Genomic DNA, 19,565 nt, shown 5'->3' with positions numbered 1-19,565 from the left:
AAAAGCAAAAGCAGATTTGGCAAAAGAGTGTTTAACACGAGTTAAGAAAAAGCGAGAAGACGATCGTAAACCGGGGCGTTTAGGTTCAATTAATATATCTGACAAATACTTAGGAAATAATTTAGATTGAGACTTATACATGAACGTACAAATTTTAAAAATTATTCTATATTTTATAGGTAGCCAGTGCAGAAGAACAAGATATGGAGATATATGAGAAAAGAAAGGGAAAAGATATTGAAAAGTCGATTATAAAACTTTCTACCATTTTCTTATTTTCTGAAAATTGAACCTGCTATCGTATTATAACAAATCACCGACAAACGTTTAACTTTTTTGTTTGTTTGATAACAGTCAGAAAATTTATATATAAATATAATATAACGGTAAAATACATATACCTATATAGAATAAAATAGGTACAAACCACATATGTCTCTATTATGTATATATCTATGATACAAGAACATTAATATAACAATATAAGCGTTTTTACTATCTTTTGGTGTTACTCAAACCCGGACCGCGCTACAAACTTTTTTCGGTTTTCTTAATTATTTTTCTTTGTTTATGTTTTTGTACAATGGCAGCTGACGAGTTGACCCAATTCGAAGCTCAGGATAATAAATTATCAAAATCTTCGTTAAAACGCAATTTTGAAATTAGCAGCGAGAATAATCAACGTGCCGGCGACGTCGAATGTTTTCAGTCGCCTTGTAAACGCACAAAAATCGAAATCTTTCAGAAAGACCTGTCAGGGACCTCACCGCCACATTTCCCACCAACGGCTTCCATCCTGGGGTCCACCGCTACTACACCTTCTGACAACAATTTTCAATTCGACGGTGAGTTTGCGTTTATATTTTTTGATCAGTTGATTTAAAAAGTTGCTGTTGCTTAGATAGAAATGAAATACCCTTTGGCTGGCTATTTTTATCTATATGGAAAGCCAAAGTTGTTTGTCGAAATATTTAAAATTGTTTATAATTTTTGTTTTTTATATTCTAGAAATTATTATAAAGTCATTGAATTTAATTTTAACAAACTAAATTGTTCACTAATTTTTACATATATTTAGTTTAGTTGGATATTTAGTATTTACAGCAGAGAAAATATTTAACTTTACTTTAACTTTACTTTAACATTATTTAAAAATAAAAATCAATTATAAAAATGTAATTTATTGTATTTTGAAAATAATAAGCCTTATTACAAGGTCATAAATCATTTTGAAATAAGTAGGCAATAGACACATATTATTTTCATATAGTAAATAGTTATAGTAACAAAAATCTCTTGTTCTTCCATTAATATTTATTATCACTGAAAGGCCTGTGCATTAAATGCTAAAATGGCATAATCAAATGTCAAGTGGCTTATGATAGGGGAATTTGTTTTAAGTGTACAAAAAACTAATTTGGACTAAACCGCTTTTGTTTCAGTTACATTTTCATGTTAACTATGTCTCTTTCTCTTTTGTGTTTTTTATTATTTACTTGAATTTTAAATTCATTCATTCATGCATTCATCATTCATTCATTCATTCATTCATTCCTTCATTAAAGATGTTATGATTGGTTGCAGATTTAATGAACAAGTCAGACACTGAGGAGGACAAAGAGGAACATGGTAGCAATGGAATTGAAATGGAAGAGGAGGACTTTGATGATTCACTCAGTGAATTGAGTGGTCTGCTTGATAATGATCCTAAATCGCAGTCTGCTATTGGTTGTTAATGTTGATGTTTTTGTATATATATATATGATGTGTATTATCTAAGAACTATGTTCCGAATCACTGAATTTTTTATTGTATAAAGTAACTAATATCTCCATCTCTTGAAGATACATTAATTAACAGACTCACATTTATTATTAGTTTTTGTTGTGTTAAACACATTGTTTTAAAACATATTCACCAGATATTAATGGTAATAGTTATGCGCTTAACAGTGATGTTGAAATAATGAATAATGATGACCTGTTTAGCAACAATGTTATGGATAGAAAAAAGGATGGGATCAGGTGACAATCCCCGATCTATCCTGCAACATCTCATGGACGATGCCGAGATTCCTGATGATCTGGATGATGCAACACTCTGGAAGTTCATCGCGAGTCTCATTGCAGACCCACCCAAGAGGAAGAGATTGGAGAAGGTGTCCACGTTCGAAGATGTCATCACTCTTATTGATAGATCTACAAAAATTATTGTTCTCACTGGAGCTGGTGTAAGTTTTCAGGACTGCTTGCTCTTAGTATAAATTTGGATAATTTTTCTTTATTCTTTCTACAGAGTTATTTTTATTCATTATTTTAACCGTCTTGAATAATGATGAAAGTTTTGTTTTAATTTTTAAGGTGTCTGTTTCATGTGGCATACCTGACTTCCGATCTCGCAATGGTATATATGCCCGACTCTCTGTGGACTACCCTGATTTGCCCGACCCACAAGCAATGTTCGACATCACATACTTCAAAAAGAATCCCAAGCCATTTTTTAAGTTTGCTAAGGTTATTTTTTTTGTCTCTGCTCAAAAGTTTTTCTGCGTTCCATTTTTTATACACAAAATGTGGAAGTTTGTATAATGAACTTAGTCTTATAGGGATTTTTTGCTTAATGCAGAATTTGTGCCACACTGCAAATTAACTTGATTGTGATATTTTCTAGTTTATTTTCCTGATTTCTATGAAAACAGCATGCCACAATAATCTATTTATTTTGATATTTTCCCCAGTTGTACTTAGAAATCGTTGTGCAATTGTAGTCAATCTACTTACATTTTTGATAACTTATTATTTCACAAAAGCCATTTATTTCATTTTTACAGGAAATCTATCCAGGCCAGTTCAAACCTTCATTGAGTCACTTATTCATTGGTGCTTTGGAGAGGTCAGGAAAGTTGTTGAGAAATTACACACAGAACATCGACACGTTGGAACCTTCTGCTGGCATCACCAAGATCATACAGTGCCATGGTTTGTTTCTACATCTGTTTCGCTACAATCTTAACATTACTTACCAACTGCTTATTATATATTTGTATTATGCATTCCTAATACCTTGAATAATGCAGCTTACACACAACACACAGGCATGTGCAAACAACAAATGACACACAACTAAATAAAATGAACAAAACTTGTAGGCTCCTTCTCTACAGCATCCTGCATGGTGTGCAAACACAAGGTCAATGCAGAAGTTATTAGACAAGATGTTATGGACCAAGTACATCAAACTTTTGTTGTTTTTTCCTATACTGTTGATTACTTAAAGTCACCCTTGAGCCCAGTAACTATTTTTTAACCAGGTTGTTCCTAAATGCCCAAACTGTTCACCGGAATCTGATCTTTCCATTTTGAAACCTGATATTGTCTTTTTTGGAGAAAGTCTATCGGAAGAGTTCCACCGACAGTTTGAAATGGATAAAGAGGAATGTGATCTTCTTATTGTGATGGGCTCAAGTCTCAAGGTCAGACCTGTCGCCATCATTCCAAGTTAGTTTCGTTCTTGTTAATTTTTTGAATATCAAATTTTGATCCCATCTTCATTTCAGTATTTGCTTTTATTATTAATGATTATTGAGAACCCTATGTCCTGGTTATGACATTAAACTGACCCTCACTGCCTTGTGAGTGATGTTGGATCATCAAAGGCTAGGCCCACCGCTTATAACTGTGGTTGCGTAAGGAAGGGCGTCCTGCGTAAAAATTAGCCAAATAAATTACTTATGATGGAATGGTGTCGAGGGGTATTTCGGTTTCATCATAGGTAGCCAAACGGCAACCCCCGATCTTGGGGAAAATGTCGTCTAAACGTGTGTTATTGTTGTTGTTGATTATTGACAACCCATCATTGAACTGTTAAAATCTGTACAGCATGAATTAATTTATAGATATATATATATATCGTAGCAAAACAAACAATGAGATCAACACTTAAACCCAACAAAACATCATCAACCCAACAACAACAGATGTTTTGCCATCCCATGTGCCTCAGATACTCATCAACAGGGAATCACTCTCCCACATGAATTTTGATGTTGAACTGCTTGGTGACTGTGACCTGATCGTACAACAACTTTGCAAACGTCTTGATCCATTCAAACAACTCCATCAACATTCACATCTGAATTCAGAAGCTTCTAACATCTTGACGGCGACATTTCCCGGTACAAGTGAGACAGCAGATGATACTTCAGCGTGCGCTGTTACAAATGTTGAAACTTCTCCTGCTCCCACTAACCTTAAAGATCCGCATACCCATTTGGGTGAAGGTGACAACATTCATCGAACACACGATCACATTGATGGGGACATTGTTGATTCAATAAAAATTAATGGCAATGGCATCAAGTGTGATGAAGGTGATGTTGATCATTCGAAATGTAATAGGAGTGAGCTGAATAAAACATCTGATGTCAAAACATGTGCACCAGTTACTCATCCGTTTGAAGCATCATCAAAAACTGAATGTGATGAGGAAAAAATGAATAAAGTTAATCTTCCTCCATCAACATCAGAACATGTTGTACTCGCATCATCACTCTCCACATCATCAACATTATCATCATTTTCATATTCATCATCATTTCCTTTGTCTGTTGAGCCAACATCATCATCTTCAGCATTGCCATCAACCAATCACACTGATCTTAAGATAAATAATGTAGAAGATATGTGCCATGATGTTAAGACAAGTTAGTTGATTAAGTTAACTTTGTTTCAAATTATTTTTAGTTTATGATTTTTTTTATATAACCTTCCTTTTTTTAATTGCCAAATTTCATTTAATCAGATCATTTGTTTATTTGTATTCACCGTTTGCTCAATTATCGGATGCCATTTCACTTCGTTTTGTGACATAAGTATCAAGTGTTAACGATGAATTTCCTAGGCTCCTGGCGGCCTTACAAATCTGATTGGTGAATGTAATGATGATGATGATGTCGTTAAATGTATTGATGATGATGATGTAACTAAATGCCGTGTTACACTCAGCAGAAACCAGTGAAGTGGTGGACAGTGGAGTGACCAGTGCAGATAGACCGATTACTAAAGACCCTCTCGTTTCTACGAACGCTGTTACCAGCGGTGATAACATGAACAATAACAACGTTGCTTCTAATTCTAAAAATGAGGAGGCCACTGACGATGATGAAACTGCTGGTGATGATGGTGACGATCAACCAAGCAATGCAAAAAAACTCATCGATCTCGATAAAATTTTAAATGGTAAATTCTAAAACTTTATGTTTTCTTAAATGTTTGATATATTTAAACAGAGCAACTCATTATAAAAAATTGCATGTTATCTTACGCTATTTATTGTTATAGATTTGATGGCTACTTTTTGAAAAGCACTCACTCATTTAAAATGTTTTCATTTAATGAACAGGCAACGAATATGCCTGTCTCTCCGCTCGAAAATATGTGTTTCCTGGAGCTGAAATATATGAAAAAAATTTCAAATCGCCAAGTTGGGATGATGAAGATGACAATGATGATGATAGTGACGACGACGATGACGACGACGACGATGATGATAATGAAGAGTGGAATGATAAAATTGCCAAGACGTGTTGCAATGGTGATGAACATATGGGTGACTGCAAAATGGAAACTCGACAAGATAGTAGGAAGATAATAAATGAATGCAACATTGTAGCATCTCAGTCTTCTCCTCCTACGAGCCGGCTGTCATCATCATCATCATCATCGTCATCATCGTCGTCGTCGTCACCATCGACGCAAACAAGCGCAGATGTACAACTCGACCATTCAACAGCGCAACCTGCATCATTGGCTCCCTCCCATCTTCTTTCTCCTCGAGATGAGGATGATGGGGGTGATGAGTTTGCAACAGCTGCGATGCCTACAGTCACTTGTAGGCGTTCAACAATGCAGTCACAAGCTGCTGCTGATGGTGTTGATGACATTGAATCGGATAAGATTTACAAACATTCAGAGCTGATGTGATATCACCCTTTGTAATTATTTTAATGGAAACATTTTAGTGCATAGTCACATTTTTCATGGTCATTCATCATTCATTCATTCGTTCATTCATTTCCAGTAAGATTAGGATCACCTAGAATAACTTTGGTTTGCCTTGGTTAAATGGAACAAAATGTTCGAATCCTCATATTATTAGTTCCTGCGATCCACAAATCAACCAGGATAATGGGGATGATCATTAACTTGGACAAGCAAAAACTTCCTTTCGTACAACATCGTTGTATGCATGGGAAAACTAAATAACGAATTGAAAAATCTGCCGTGGATTGACTGGTTATAGAATTATTGAAGTCCATGTTATTATGTAGAGGTCCGTTTTGAAATTATTTTGCGCATTGCGCGTTTTGTCTACTAGGTGTTTCCTTAAGCGATTTTTTCAGTTAATATTATAATATTTGATTAAAGTCTGTTGTAATTTTTCGAAATATTTCTAAATTTTCTTGTAACTAACTTTAAAATTTTGAGTAAGGATTCTGGAATAAACTGTTTTTTTTTCATATTTTGCTTCTTCGTAATGCACATTCTTATTTGCTTACGACGAATTGCGTCTTGCTATACATTAACTAATTTTATGATTTGTCATCAACTGTTACTACTTAAAAACGCGAATATACTGATTTCCAGATATTAAAAAACAGTCTTAAATTGCATGGATTTTTTTCTATTTTTGTTCAAACAAATTTTCATTATTTACTATATTTAAAAGCAGCTGTTAAATTGAAAATTTACAAGTTTTAATAAATAAATTTCTCGAATTCAAATAAATTTGTAAATATGATGCGTTAAAACTTGACCTGCCCATTAATTTCACATGAAAATGAAAAAGTTCTTGTCTTTTATTTATCAGCCAATCACTGCATTTCACTTGATTCTTCACAATGATGCATGCATATATCGCTTTACAATAAATGGTGTAGACAAACTTGTTTCATAAATTTTAATTTTTAGACAGTTAACTGAATTGTTCATCGACAAGCTCCTTTTATCCACATTTTCGTCCTGGTCCTAAGTTTGAACTTCAATAATGGCTATGGGGGGGAGGGGGGGCAAAAATTTAAAAACGTTTAAATTTTCACGACGGTGGCCAAGATTTGTGGTAGTGTGACTTGGCGACCTTTTTTTGCTTATCACGTTCAATTTTTAGTAAATTTTACAATTTTACACATAAAACTGGGCCAGCCTCCCCTAGATCCGGCTCTGGCTAGGTAGGTGTCATGACAAGACCAAAAGACTTCCAATATAAAAAGACAAGTTATGTTTTTGCAATGGTAACTGTGATATAATTTGCCAGTTGCTTGGTGACGCAGTTTTGTGCTCCGTTGCCGTTTTCAAAAACAAATTCTCAAGTTCATATGGCTGTATTATTAATGAACGATTGGTCATCCATTTCCATTCATCCATTACCAGGGTTTTCGTTTAATGCCAACATGTGCCACTAAACTTGATGTCAAATAGCACGTCCTTTTACAGTTTAATTATTAGTTATAGCAAATCCAACTCGTGTTCTATTAAGTTTGAAAACTTCGAACATATAAAAATATGCGATTTTGAATAACAGTTTGATTTTTAAATGAGATCGTGACATGTTTTTGAAAATTTAAATTTGCATCGTGTTACAAAATTATAAAACTTTTTCCAAAAATTTTTTAAAAAAATTTTACATTGTCAGTGTGAATAAAAACTGCAAAATTCAATGGATACTAAAAGTATTATTTAAGTCACTTGACTAGTTGAAACTTTTCAATAATCTAAATAGTATTGTAAATTAAAAAAATTTAAACTCCTAAGAAAATTCATTTTAAAAAATCTAAAAAATTCGGTTAACACAAATTACTGTTGATTTAATAGAGAGACGTACAAATAAATGAAGAAATATGTTTGGATGGCGTTTCAATGTTGTGCATTATTGAGACGATTGAGTAACATCACAGGACGGATCTGGTGATGATATTTGTTTTCCACACACATTTCCGTGCAATGCTTGTCAGAGGTGAATGTGAATGTTGGTCGATGCACTCCGACAAACCACGAGTTCTAAAATATCTCCAGCTTTCTTAATCAGATCAACAACTTCATTCGAGGAAAGGTTTTTAATGTTCACTTTGTTCACCTGTTGTTAAAAATGATACGATGATAAATATTTATGGTCACGACGGAAAGTGAATTGATAAATAATAAATTAAAGACCTGGAGGACTTTGTCGTATAGTTGGAGAATATTATCGGCCGCCCCTCCCGCCATGATGCCGCATACAAACACGCCAGGCTCATGCACTCCATTCGATAATCCGAACCCAAATGAATCTGCATCTTTTCGCTTTGAAAGAATGGCCCTGATTATTTCGATCGGTGTTTGACTTAACCTTTCTGGGTTAACGTGTGATATTCGCACGTTTTGACTCGACGTGATGTTTTGTTGTGATAGTCGAACAAAATGTTTTAGCTGTTGGGAGTCTTGTTTTTGTTGTTTGAACTGTTGTAAATGTTGTTGCTTATGCCGTTGTTGTCTTGTTTTAATTTGAGGCTGATGAGGCGTGGGGTGATTATTTTGCAGACGTTTCTTAGGAAGTCCATGTCGACAATTTTCACCAACAATTGCCACTTCACTGTTATTCAGATTGAAATTTACTGCGTCATCAACTATAGAACGTTCATTCGCGGTTCCACCCATCTTTATATTCTCTTCATAAACGGCCATGCTTGGTGGGGCCTTTAAATTTTTAACTACCTGAGCATAGTGGGACATTATTTTTTCAGATGATTTGTTGATGGTTGGAGCAGACTGTGATTGATCGTGCATGGGAGCGAATTGTGGCGGAGCCGTCTTAGCTGTTGCAGACGATGGCGGTGCGAACGAAAACGAAGATGGAATCGTGTTAAGTGATAAGCTAATATCGTTCACTAATTTGCTGTCACGTTCATTCTTAACATTGCAAATAGTTTCATCTGTGAAACTTTCTGTGCTTGAAAATTTTATCGTTTCAAACATTTGACTCCATTCATCATAGTCACTTGACGGAGTGCTGTCTCTTCTGAGGTCCTGAGGTAATTCATTATCAGTGTGGCTCTTGTTAACTGCAGCGCTGTCATTCTTGATGATGCCACTGAATTTATTTTTATGAATATTAGGAAAAGCTAACACGTTATCAATAGCTTTTTTAGCATCGATGTCGTCAAATGGGATCGCAGCCTCTGCGTTCTTTTCAGAAACTTCTTTCCGATGAATAATATCTCGATCTATGGCATGAATGTTTTTCTCAGCGTTTTGGCTTCTGTTAAGTTGAGATGTTTCAGCGTTAAAAAAGTAATTAGAATTTAAAAGTTTATTTTTTCTGAAGTCGATTGAATGAGATGCATTTCCATTACTTGATGGCTGATTACAATTATCACGCAACTCTGAAATATTCTGTTTATTTTCAGTGTTTCCAGTGACATGTTGCCTAGCAACTGAACATTTTTTATCTTCACTACTTTGTGATGGTATTTGCGATGGTGAAAATGAAGTTGAGGAGGATGGCTGAGACGACGTTGGTGGGGTTGACATGGGTAGAGATGACGCTGATGAAGATGACGATGGTGCAGATGAGGTTGATGACGATGGTGCAGATGAGGTTGATGACGATGGTGCAGATGAGGTTGATGACGATGGTGCAGATGAGGTTGATGACGATGGTGCAGATGAGGTTGATGACGATGGTGCAGATGAGGTTGATGACGATGGTGCAGATGAGGTTGATGACGATGGTGCAGATGAGGTTGATGACGCAGTTGATTTTAATGAAGGCAACTGTAAAAACAAAAGCGACGACAGCGACTGCGACGGTTGCGAGACTGATAATAGCGACGACGATAACAACGGTGATGTGCATAACGTCGATGGTGATGATGAAGTGAGTGGGTGAAGCAACGGGATGGCTGATGACGAAATTTGGATGACGGTGGAATGTAAGTTGTCCAAACTGGTTGTTACATTGTTGTCGCTATTTAATGGAGTTACGACCAAACAGGAGGTTATGTAAGGCAGGTAGCAGAAGCAACTTGTTGTTGAGGCCGGCAAGTTTGCACTGCCGTCCTTAGTGATGGTGATGTTGTGGAAATGTTTTGTTACGGTAATAGGCAGAACGTGTGGCGTTGTTTTGGAGGTCAAATGTTTTGTGACTCTCGACAACTCACTACCGTCGTTATCGTCACTATCATCACCATCGGCGTTGTTGTTTGTTGTCTTGTTGCTGAAAGTACAGTTAGTGTTGCTGGTTGTGTCTGCACCACCAGACTGTGCAGAAAGTTTTGTGCTTTCAAAATATGTACCACCAAGTGACGAACTAACGATTAAGAATTGCACAAGATTTTTGATATTGTTTACATTTTTCTCGTTTATAATGATGATATTTTTTTCATCGGAATTGTCAGTATCTACGAGATTATTGGATATTTTCGCTTCGTCACCAGAAATGATGCCAGCTGAAGGAGTTTGAATTGTAACTGTTGGTGAGAAGAATGACGTGGTCGCCTGGGAAGAGTTGCACGTAGAAGCAGGAAGGACAGGACCCCGATCGGGAGAATCTTCTGCCCACGTATCTTCACCTTGGCACAAATTTTCATTGGGATCAGATACCAAATCCAAAAAATTGAATAGCTGAGTCAACTTTTTATCAGAGGGTGATGACGACGAGGATTTGTTGGCCGACGACGCAGGTTGCACCTGGTCGACCGATGACAACAGCGTCACATACTTCTCATCGTAATCATCTTCAATGACAACATCGCTTGTATCATCGCTGGCTGCTTTTTTAATAACTTGATCTTTATCAGACGAATCATTAAATTGGCCAGACTGGTAGAAAAGTGAAACATCATCGATGTCTCTCAAAAGATGTTCTAATCTGTCGAGTGAATTTTTCAATTTCAACTCTGAGGGTAACTCACGAATGAAATAATCTTCATGTTTGTCATTGTCGTCATGGTGAGGTATGTTCTCGCCCGATCTTTCTACATCCCCTCGACCGCAATTCGCATCTTCATCTTCAAGCTGTTTGATAAAGTTTTTGTTGGACTGTTCAGAGGTTTTTATCATGTCCAACATTTCGTCAACATCTTCTGCTAAAGCTTCAATTTTTTTACTTGTAGCCCTGATTATGTTTCTGTCTGGTTCGTCTATGTAGTCAAGGGAACTTTCAAATGTTGTCGGTTGATTAACTTTATTCTCTACGCTCGAGTTATCGTTATTTTCAGAAGTGTTTACGTTGAAATCAAAAGCGTCGTCATCTTCATCGATGCTTTGTTTGTAAAAGTCCATGGTCATGCACCTGCTTCGAGTTTTGATGTTGCGGTAGATGTTCTTTCTAGTCTCCGGTGAGATATGAAACTCTTTTAAATTTCTGGCTGGAGAGTTAACATCAATTTTCACATTTTTACAAACTGAATCATTTTTGTCTCCAAATTTTGATGCGACGTTAAATTTTCCCTGAACAGGCGGTTGTTGGGTGGGCAGTTGCGGGCTGTCCATGCGAGGGCGGTGGTATTTGGTCGGGTGCTTGTTTGTCCCGAGATCATCTAGAGAGTGGTGAACTTCGGCTTCTACAACAAATTCTGAAAATTGATTTATTCTACATTATTCAGTGATGTAAGTTTATTCAATATAATTCCGTTTTCAAATTATAGGTTCTTCCTGTTGCAAACAAAATTTTACTCATTTGAATAAAATAAAGTTAATGTAAAAGTTGTGTTACGTCTGCCCAATCGTTTAAATTGTGAACAAATGTTTATATGAAGTGGGCACAACATTAGAGGAAGGTTTACTTGATCTGGAAGTGACTTTGTTGAGAGCGCATGGGTTGTACAATCTGACGTTGTCAAAACTGGGATTGTGCGAGCCAACTGCGCTGTCAAAACTCTTTCGTGTGTAAGACGTTGTATATAACGTTCAAGTTAGCCCAAAATAATTTGCTATTAGAGTATTATTATTATAATATTAATAGTTTTATTATTCTCTTTTAGATATTTCTCGAAAGGTTATTACAACAAACACACAGTGCATGTAAATACACGCGAATCAATTCATCACACACTTTTGCATGTGATTGGAGAGGATTTCTTACATTCGAACCTGAAAACTGCTCAACAATGCCAGACACCTTAACCGTTACACCATCCAGTATGTCGACACAAAAAAATTTAATGTCACATTAAACGAAATAAATGCTAATGTATTTGTTGGAGGCAATTTTCTGCGTTCTCTTAAAAATTATTTCAAACAACTTGTTGTAAATCAAACTGATGAATCGATAAAATCGAATCGATAATAATAATACAATCGTTGAAACAGGCCAACCTCTTGAGCAAAAATTCTTGAAGGTCTTGTTTTCCCTAAAAATGTTTTGCAGTAATAATAAATAAAATGTAAGTTGGACGGTTCAAAATAAATTACATTTTATCTAAACACTTATATCGTATGAACTTATTCTTATATAAAAGATTGAATATAGCAGATGAGTTAATTTGCAACATATTTGTGATATAACATTGAAATTATTAACTTCTGCCGGATTTCCTGATGGTCAGACTGATGTTTTCATTGTTGCAGTACTCGTTCTCTATGATGTCTTCAGCCTGTTTACACGAGAGTCTGTGCAGTGGTATCTTGTTGACGGCCAGCACTTCGTCACCAACATGGACTGCTCCCGTCCTATGTTGTCAGTATCGTTGTTGTGATGTTGTTGTGTTGTAATGTTGTGGAGTTGTGTGTTGCTGTTGTTTTTAAACATTTACATGCCGCATAGTTGAGATTAAATCTGTCAAAATGTTTGTTACGTTATTCTAACTTTAGAAAATTATCTAACATTTCACAATCAAAGTTTTTCAACTGTCTGCAACAAAATGATTATTAAGTAGTTGAAGGAAAAGTCGACATACTGCCCAACAAGACTATTTTCATCAACAGATTTGACAATATTCTTGTCCAGATTGTCAGAGGGATTGTGGAGGGTGAGACCGAGGGAGGCGACCTTGGTGCTTTTGTGGCAGCTGTCGCCAGATAGTTCCCCAGCGGCGAAGTTGTTGCTCATGTTGGCATAGTTTCTTGTCAGCAGAACTGAATATGTCAGATCAAATGACGTTGGATCAGCTGAAATGTGGAACGAGTGGTAAATGGAAGATGTTAATGTGACTGGCATGCAACAGTTGTTTTGTTGGTGGGTGATTACAACTGAGTGAGACTGTGTGTTATCATTTCATTGACATTCACATTAACTTTCATGCTATTAATTTACGTGATCAAATGAAATGGTGATAATAATGACGTGATGACGATGCTATGTGATCATACTCACAACAAACCTTTTTTAATATGTGGTGAGTCATTGTGTGTGTGTGTGTGTGTGTGTGTGTGTAATATGTGGTGAGTCATTGTGTGTGTGTGTGTGTGTGTGTGTGTGTGTGTAATATGTGGTGAGTCATTGTGTGTGTGTGTGTGTGTGTGTGTGCATAATTGCAGCGTGGGTGTGTGTTTGCAGCGTGTGTGTGTGTGTGTGTGTGTGCAAACATTTGATGCACAACTGCGCTTCAACAACATTATCATTATTATTATTATAATAATAATTATTATTATTTTTATTATTGCTAATATTATTAATAGTATTATTATTATTATTCTTAATATGCACGCAGAATGAAAAAGCTATGGATCGAAAACAATCAATGAGAGTATAATGATGATGAATGAAAATTATAAACGTGTAGATCTGTATGAATCGCGGCGTAGCAAAGAATTTGTAGTAGTAACTATAATTATATAAAAATAGATCATATCAAATTTGCATCATAAACGAACGCCATCATCATCATCATCATCGTCGTTGTCGTCATCATCGTCATCATCATCATCATCATCATCATAATTTATGTCCTAATCACCACCAACGTATCTGTTTTTATCCGACATCCTAACCATTCTTTTCCTTTCTCTTCTCTATCATTATCATGATCATGATCAATATCATTATCATGATAATCATCGTAATCATAATCATCATGGTCATCGTCATCATCATCACCAGCACACCAGCACCAACATAATAGCCATCGTTCATTAACGTCATCATCATTTTGACCTAATAGGCTCATTATTTCATCTTCAAATGGAAAAAACCCGCAATGATCTTAATGTATTCAAAGCGCTGTAATAAAGACTGTTAGTACTCTAATAATGCCAGCACACCGCATGAAACGTCATCAGTTGCAATGCAATAAAAACGAAGACTGAAGAGATATTTTTTGCATTATTATTTAAGGAAGCTGAACTAGAAACGCGCAACTGTTTACACCCGTAGTTTCTTCTTTTGCATTTTGTAAACAATACTATGGCTGTTATCTTAAGTATTGTAAACATTATTAACGCTTTTTATGAGATTGCTACTTTGTATCAATGCCGTTCTTCATAGAAATATTGAACTATTGAAAAATTATTGTCACTTTATTCTATAATGTGTGTTTGGACGGCTGAGTTGGGTCATAATTGAGAATCACATTGCGCGTAGTTCTGTGATATATTTCGGTTGACTTGACAGAAATTATTTTTTAGCTATTCAATAATGTATTGATAATAATTAGAACAAACTAAAAATCGTTCTTGCTTAACATGCCTTGAATGTCCTTTTCTTTTATATTATATCAGAATATTCAGAGAAAAATGGTTTTAACTTATATGACCCCTGACCAACATTAACATACTATAAAATCTGATACCCACAAAATTATCTACACCTACAAATTAGCGAAAAATAACATCAATGATGTTTTAAACTAAATAATACCCCAGAAAAAACTTGAATTCGCAAAACAAAGTGAATGCTCTTGTTTATATTAGCTCATTAAAACAGCTGTTAACAGTGCTTAGTATGAATTTGTTTAATTTTTGTTATATATAAAAAGATTTTGTAAGAACAAATTTTTAAAAATGCTATAGAGATGAAGAAAGAATTTGAAGATTTCAATCAATTAGTCTGTTATCAGTTTAAAAAAAACCACTCCACTTTTATTTCTTTGCCGATGTTCTTTTTCATTACTTAAGCACTTGATTGCTACGAACCACTAAAATGATCAAACGAAGTTGCGAACAAGTGTTTCAATGAGGATTACCACCAGAAAGCGAAGAAGCATTTAGAAAATTTTCTTTTTAATTATTATAGTTATTCATCTAACTAATTAAATAACCATATAAATATATAGTATTATAATTATATGTCCTTATTTGTTGGAAGAAAGGAGCTTATAAGCACTGATGAACTGGTGGATACTTAATAAAAATTGCAAAAGATTGACTTGAAAAAAATGTGATGAATGTAATAAGAGCTACCTTTCTGTTTTGTTGATGGAGTAGTAATGTTTGAAACTTCATCTTTCCCTCTGGAGTCAGCTTCCGTACGTGTGTTTGCTGCATGTGCAACGGTGTTGTGCTCTCTGTTGTCGATGGTTTTTGTTTGGTATAAGACGTGTTTGCCGTCGTCCTTGCTGCTCAATTCCTTATTTAGAGGATTATTTCTATAATTAATATCATCAAATGTGGCGCTATTATTCACGCGAATATCATCTGGTATGCCGCCCGGTGTTTTCTTTTCAATGTTCACCACAGAACTATTATTAGCACTGTCGATCATATTTTTACCGTTCACGTTGTTGCATTGATTTTGGTGTGATTGTACGCTCTGTTTTTTTGTATATAGAGGTGATTCTTTGCTGAGCTGTTTTTTTATTTGATGGTTTTGCTGAATATATTTTTCTAAGAAGTAACTGTTGAAGTTTATCTCATTTTCCACATCGTGTTTATTCATTTCATTTGGTTGTATGCATGAAAAGGTGCGGCAAGATTTGTTGTTCACGTTGTTCGCCTCGCCAAACCAGTTCGGTTTTTCAGTGTCTTCGTTGAAACTGTTCGAAACGCACGAGAGGCTTCTGAAGTGGTCCAAACCAGCGAATGATGACTTCAAACTTGAAGATCGCTCCGTCGAGGAGAGGTTATTGCCTCGATGCAACATTTTCATCCTCACCAGAGGAGGGTGCTTCCTTCGCCCATCCTCTCCTTCATCGTCATCATCGCTTCTTATGCAAGCAGTTGCCTTCTTGAAGTTGTACAACAGGTCCAAGTTGTTGTAGAGATCTTTGCAAAGCACCAGACCTAAAGCTTAAGTTTAACAATTGTTTCGTTGTTGCGTTCATAAACAGCTAAAACAATCAATATTTTGCACTAAATACGCAACAGATAAACGTAAAGCACTAATACAGACACTCATCTTCCAATTCAACTTTTCTTCAGTTAACTGACAACGTTAATATACTTTTGCCTTTTGAAATAGTTAAATTTCGTGTAACTTATTTTATGCAATAAATTGAAACTATTAAAACAATTGAAACATTTTGAAAAAGTAAAAAAAGCAACATGAATTATCAGCAAAAATAGTAATTGATCACTTGGGTCGGTAGGCGAAGGAGGGAACTGGTACGTGCTTGGAAATGTAATGAGTTGCAAGGAAGAAGATGCTGGCGATGAAATATTTGTTGAATCGAGGTAGCGCGAGAATACTGGCAATGCTGATTGGCGTAGTGGATTGGATGACGCCGATGTCCTTTGAGAGGCCAAATTCAAAATCCTGATGGCGTCGTCCAGCGACTTTTGACGTAAGTTAACGTGGTTGATTTCAAGAATTTGATCTCCGGCTTGTATTAAACCTAACCTGTTGTCAATAACATCAATATGAAGATTAAAACGCTAGGTTTATCAGAATATTGAAAGCAATTTAACTAAATTAAAAAAAGGACAACCTATCAACATTTCCAGCTTCGTATACGTTGTCAACAACGATGATTTCTTCGTCTGCGTCTGAAAGTTGTTGCGATGTTAGCGTAATTTCGTTAGGAGTAACAAAGAAATCTTTCAAGTGAACCAGAATTGGCGTTGGGTTGTCCGTTCGAAAATCTATAAAAGTGTAGATGCAATTATTCTGTTGTAATTTCGTACATCAAACATCTTATGGCGTAATGTGAAAATTCTTCTTATTATAGCTGCTATAGAAGTAGACAGATGAATATCTACATCATTATAAGATGTAAATAATAACATTATAAGTTTTAAATTTGCTCAAATTGATTGGCATATTAGACACGAATTTACAATAGGTTTTCTAATAAAAACTGTTCTATGACATTTAGATATAGGACAAAAAGGTTAAGAGGTAATAACCAACGAAATGAGTAATGTACTCTATACAGAGAGTGACCGAACTGCCTGATTGTTTCATGACGTGGTGGGCCATTTGTTCTGTTAGCTGGTTCATGCTGATGTTGTTGATGGCCACTATCTGGTCACCCAACTTCATCGTCCCCTCTCTGCGTATTATTTATTGAGTTTTGTGATAATTTTCAATATAAAACTTAACTGTTTTAAAAGTGATGGCTAATAATAATGAAAAATATTATGCCGGAAAAGTATGGCGAATGAGCAAGGATGGTGCATACCTGTGTGCAGCTCCTCCTTCAAGTATCTCCACGACAACCAACTTGTCCCCCACGTGTCTCACTGCATCTTCCAATTTCTTTACTACTTTACTTGCTGACTTGTTCAAAAGTTTTGTAGAATTATTGTTTTTCATGAGAATGAATCCAAAACTGTCCTCATCATCCCTCTTCTCCAGCATAATCTCGATGAACTTCCATTTCGCATAGGATGGAAAATTATCTTTAAAAGAAATTTATAATCAGTTGCTATATTTTCATACATTTCAACGAACAACAAATAAAAGTGAGTATTTCATTTTGTAGAAAGTCGTTTTAAGAGTTACTATCATTTCAGGAAATAACTTGTTTCACTATTATTTCATACACAGTTAATGTATTTTTTTCGAAAGCGTTGATGTAAAGTGCACCTAAGAATTAGTATTCACAATTTGGCGCGATAGAAGAAATTATTATTTACAACTTGATGCACGCACAAGAAGTTAATATTTACAACTTGCTAAGTGTTTACAAAAAGTTCATAAAAAAAATTTTTCTCAGAAAAAATTTGTAGATAAATTAATTGAACAAACCACATAACCAAATATAACACCAATGTTTGAAATAACCTGCGAGAACAACATTTCTGTACTGCATAACTTTATCAGAAGCAGCATCCATATTTTCTCCCGCCAATAAATTTCCGTTCATGTTTTCTTCGTTATTTTTTATGTAATCCATCTGCTCCTTGCTCCTTCTTACGCTCCAACCATTCTCATTTATTGTTATTGTTCTCGATTTTTTTTCACTGCTTTTCANACGAACGCATATCTCTGCACACAAAACAATTTTTTAAAATTTCAATCGCACACCCTATATCTCACAGTATATATATATATATATATATATATATATATATATATATATATATATATATATATATATATATATATATATATATATATTTGGACAATGCATAAAAGTAAGAATTTTTTCATGAAAATCTTAAAAACAATTTCTTAACTCTTGGTAGAACCTTGAAATAAATTGTTATTAATTGCTAACAAGTTTGTCACACATGAACATCACATAAAAATGCATAGGAATGTGTGAAGAAGATTGCAGTAAATAACAAATAACATGGCAATGAGCAAAGATATATTTTCCAGTTTAAGAACTGTCATAAACGAATGCGAAGAATGTTTGTTTCTGTGAATGTGATGAGTTGCACCGTATGGATACTGCAATGAAGTGATATGTATACTAAAAGAGAAATATTGAAGTTTTTTTCGTTCTATGCAATATGATGACTACTATGCTATGCACGTATGATCTGTGTTATGTGTTATGCATTATAGCGCAGTACATAGTTGTTGCGATGTACCTCATACATTATTACTACATATCATCCGAGGTACATTGTTACCCATATTCTTTCTGTTAAACCCATGTTAAGTGTTACAATTGCATAGGTGCATTTTGGACGTTGTGGTCTGACCAAACAATCCTATGTTAACAATCTGATAAACTTTATTTTAAAGAACATCTTCTATTAATTACATCCTAAGATGAAACATGGTAGGCATAATATTTTAATAAGCAATACTCCTTTTTGCATGAACAATAGTTCATACAAATGAACATTAATCCGTACAAACGAATGGGAGCACATGCAGAAACTGTGTTGTAGAGGTTACATACTCAGTTAAGCGTCATATACACAGGAAAAACGTCTAATAATTTTTAGATGTGTGAAAAAAATTCTAATGTACCAAATTTTTAAGGAAAAAATTATTTTTCAACAAAACCAGAAAAATACACAACATGCCTACAAAAACTGATGAACTGATGTTATATATATATATATATATATATATATATATATATATAACATATACTGCTGACATGAAGAATCGGTATATTTTGAACAAAATCCCAAACGTTTGATATTTTTCATCCCAAGCCCAATCTCATCGTAGATGTAATTGTGTTGAAAATGCTGGAGATTTCAACAATATTATTTTGTAGGTTAGGATTACAGTTTTGAAAATGATTTGAACAG

General features: G+C 35.0%; 3 protein-coding genes across 3 annotated transcripts; 1 reads left to right on the top strand and 2 right to left on the bottom strand.

Moving 5' to 3' along the window:
* Positions 1–1,993: 1,993 nt before the first annotated feature.
* HELRODRAFT_66888 (hypothetical protein) lies at positions 1,994–4,086 on the top strand (the record flags this gene model as incomplete). Its single annotated transcript, XM_009024239.1, has 6 exons — positions 1,994–2,230; positions 2,361–2,513; positions 2,831–2,978; positions 3,149–3,228; positions 3,311–3,497; positions 3,977–4,086. Coding segments are annotated over 6 exons (915 nt in total), but the record flags the coding sequence as incomplete, so codon positions are not given.
* Positions 4,087–6,985: 2,899 nt separating this feature from the next.
* On the bottom strand, positions 6,986–14,055 carry HELRODRAFT_188911 (hypothetical protein; the record flags this gene model as incomplete). Its single annotated transcript, XM_009024516.1, has 8 exons — positions 6,986–7,048; positions 8,047–8,130; positions 8,208–11,608; positions 11,819–11,912; positions 12,351–12,385; positions 12,556–12,704; positions 12,932–13,142; positions 13,965–14,055. 8 exons carry the CDS (start codon positions 14,053–14,055, stop codon positions 6,986–6,988), a joined length of 4,128 nt encoding a protein of 1,375 aa, XP_009022764.1.
* A 1,022-nt stretch (positions 14,056–15,077) lies between these two features.
* HELRODRAFT_162256 (hypothetical protein) lies at positions 15,078–18,244 on the bottom strand (the record flags this gene model as incomplete). Its single annotated transcript, XM_009024515.1, has 7 exons — positions 15,078–15,106; positions 15,372–16,196; positions 16,484–16,746; positions 16,835–17,013; positions 17,257–17,398; positions 17,528–17,747; positions 18,133–18,244. 7 exons carry the CDS (start codon positions 18,242–18,244, stop codon positions 15,078–15,080), a joined length of 1,770 nt encoding a protein of 589 aa, XP_009022763.1.
* Between the last annotated feature and the right edge of the window lie 1,321 nt (positions 18,245–19,565).

This window comes from Helobdella robusta (genome assembly GCF_000326865.2).
Source record: "Helobdella robusta unplaced genomic scaffold HELROscaffold_4, whole genome shotgun sequence".
Lineage (NCBI taxonomy): Eukaryota > Metazoa > Annelida > Clitellata > Rhynchobdellida > Glossiphoniidae > Helobdella > Helobdella robusta.
This window is presented reverse-complemented; position numbering and strand designations above follow the sequence as displayed.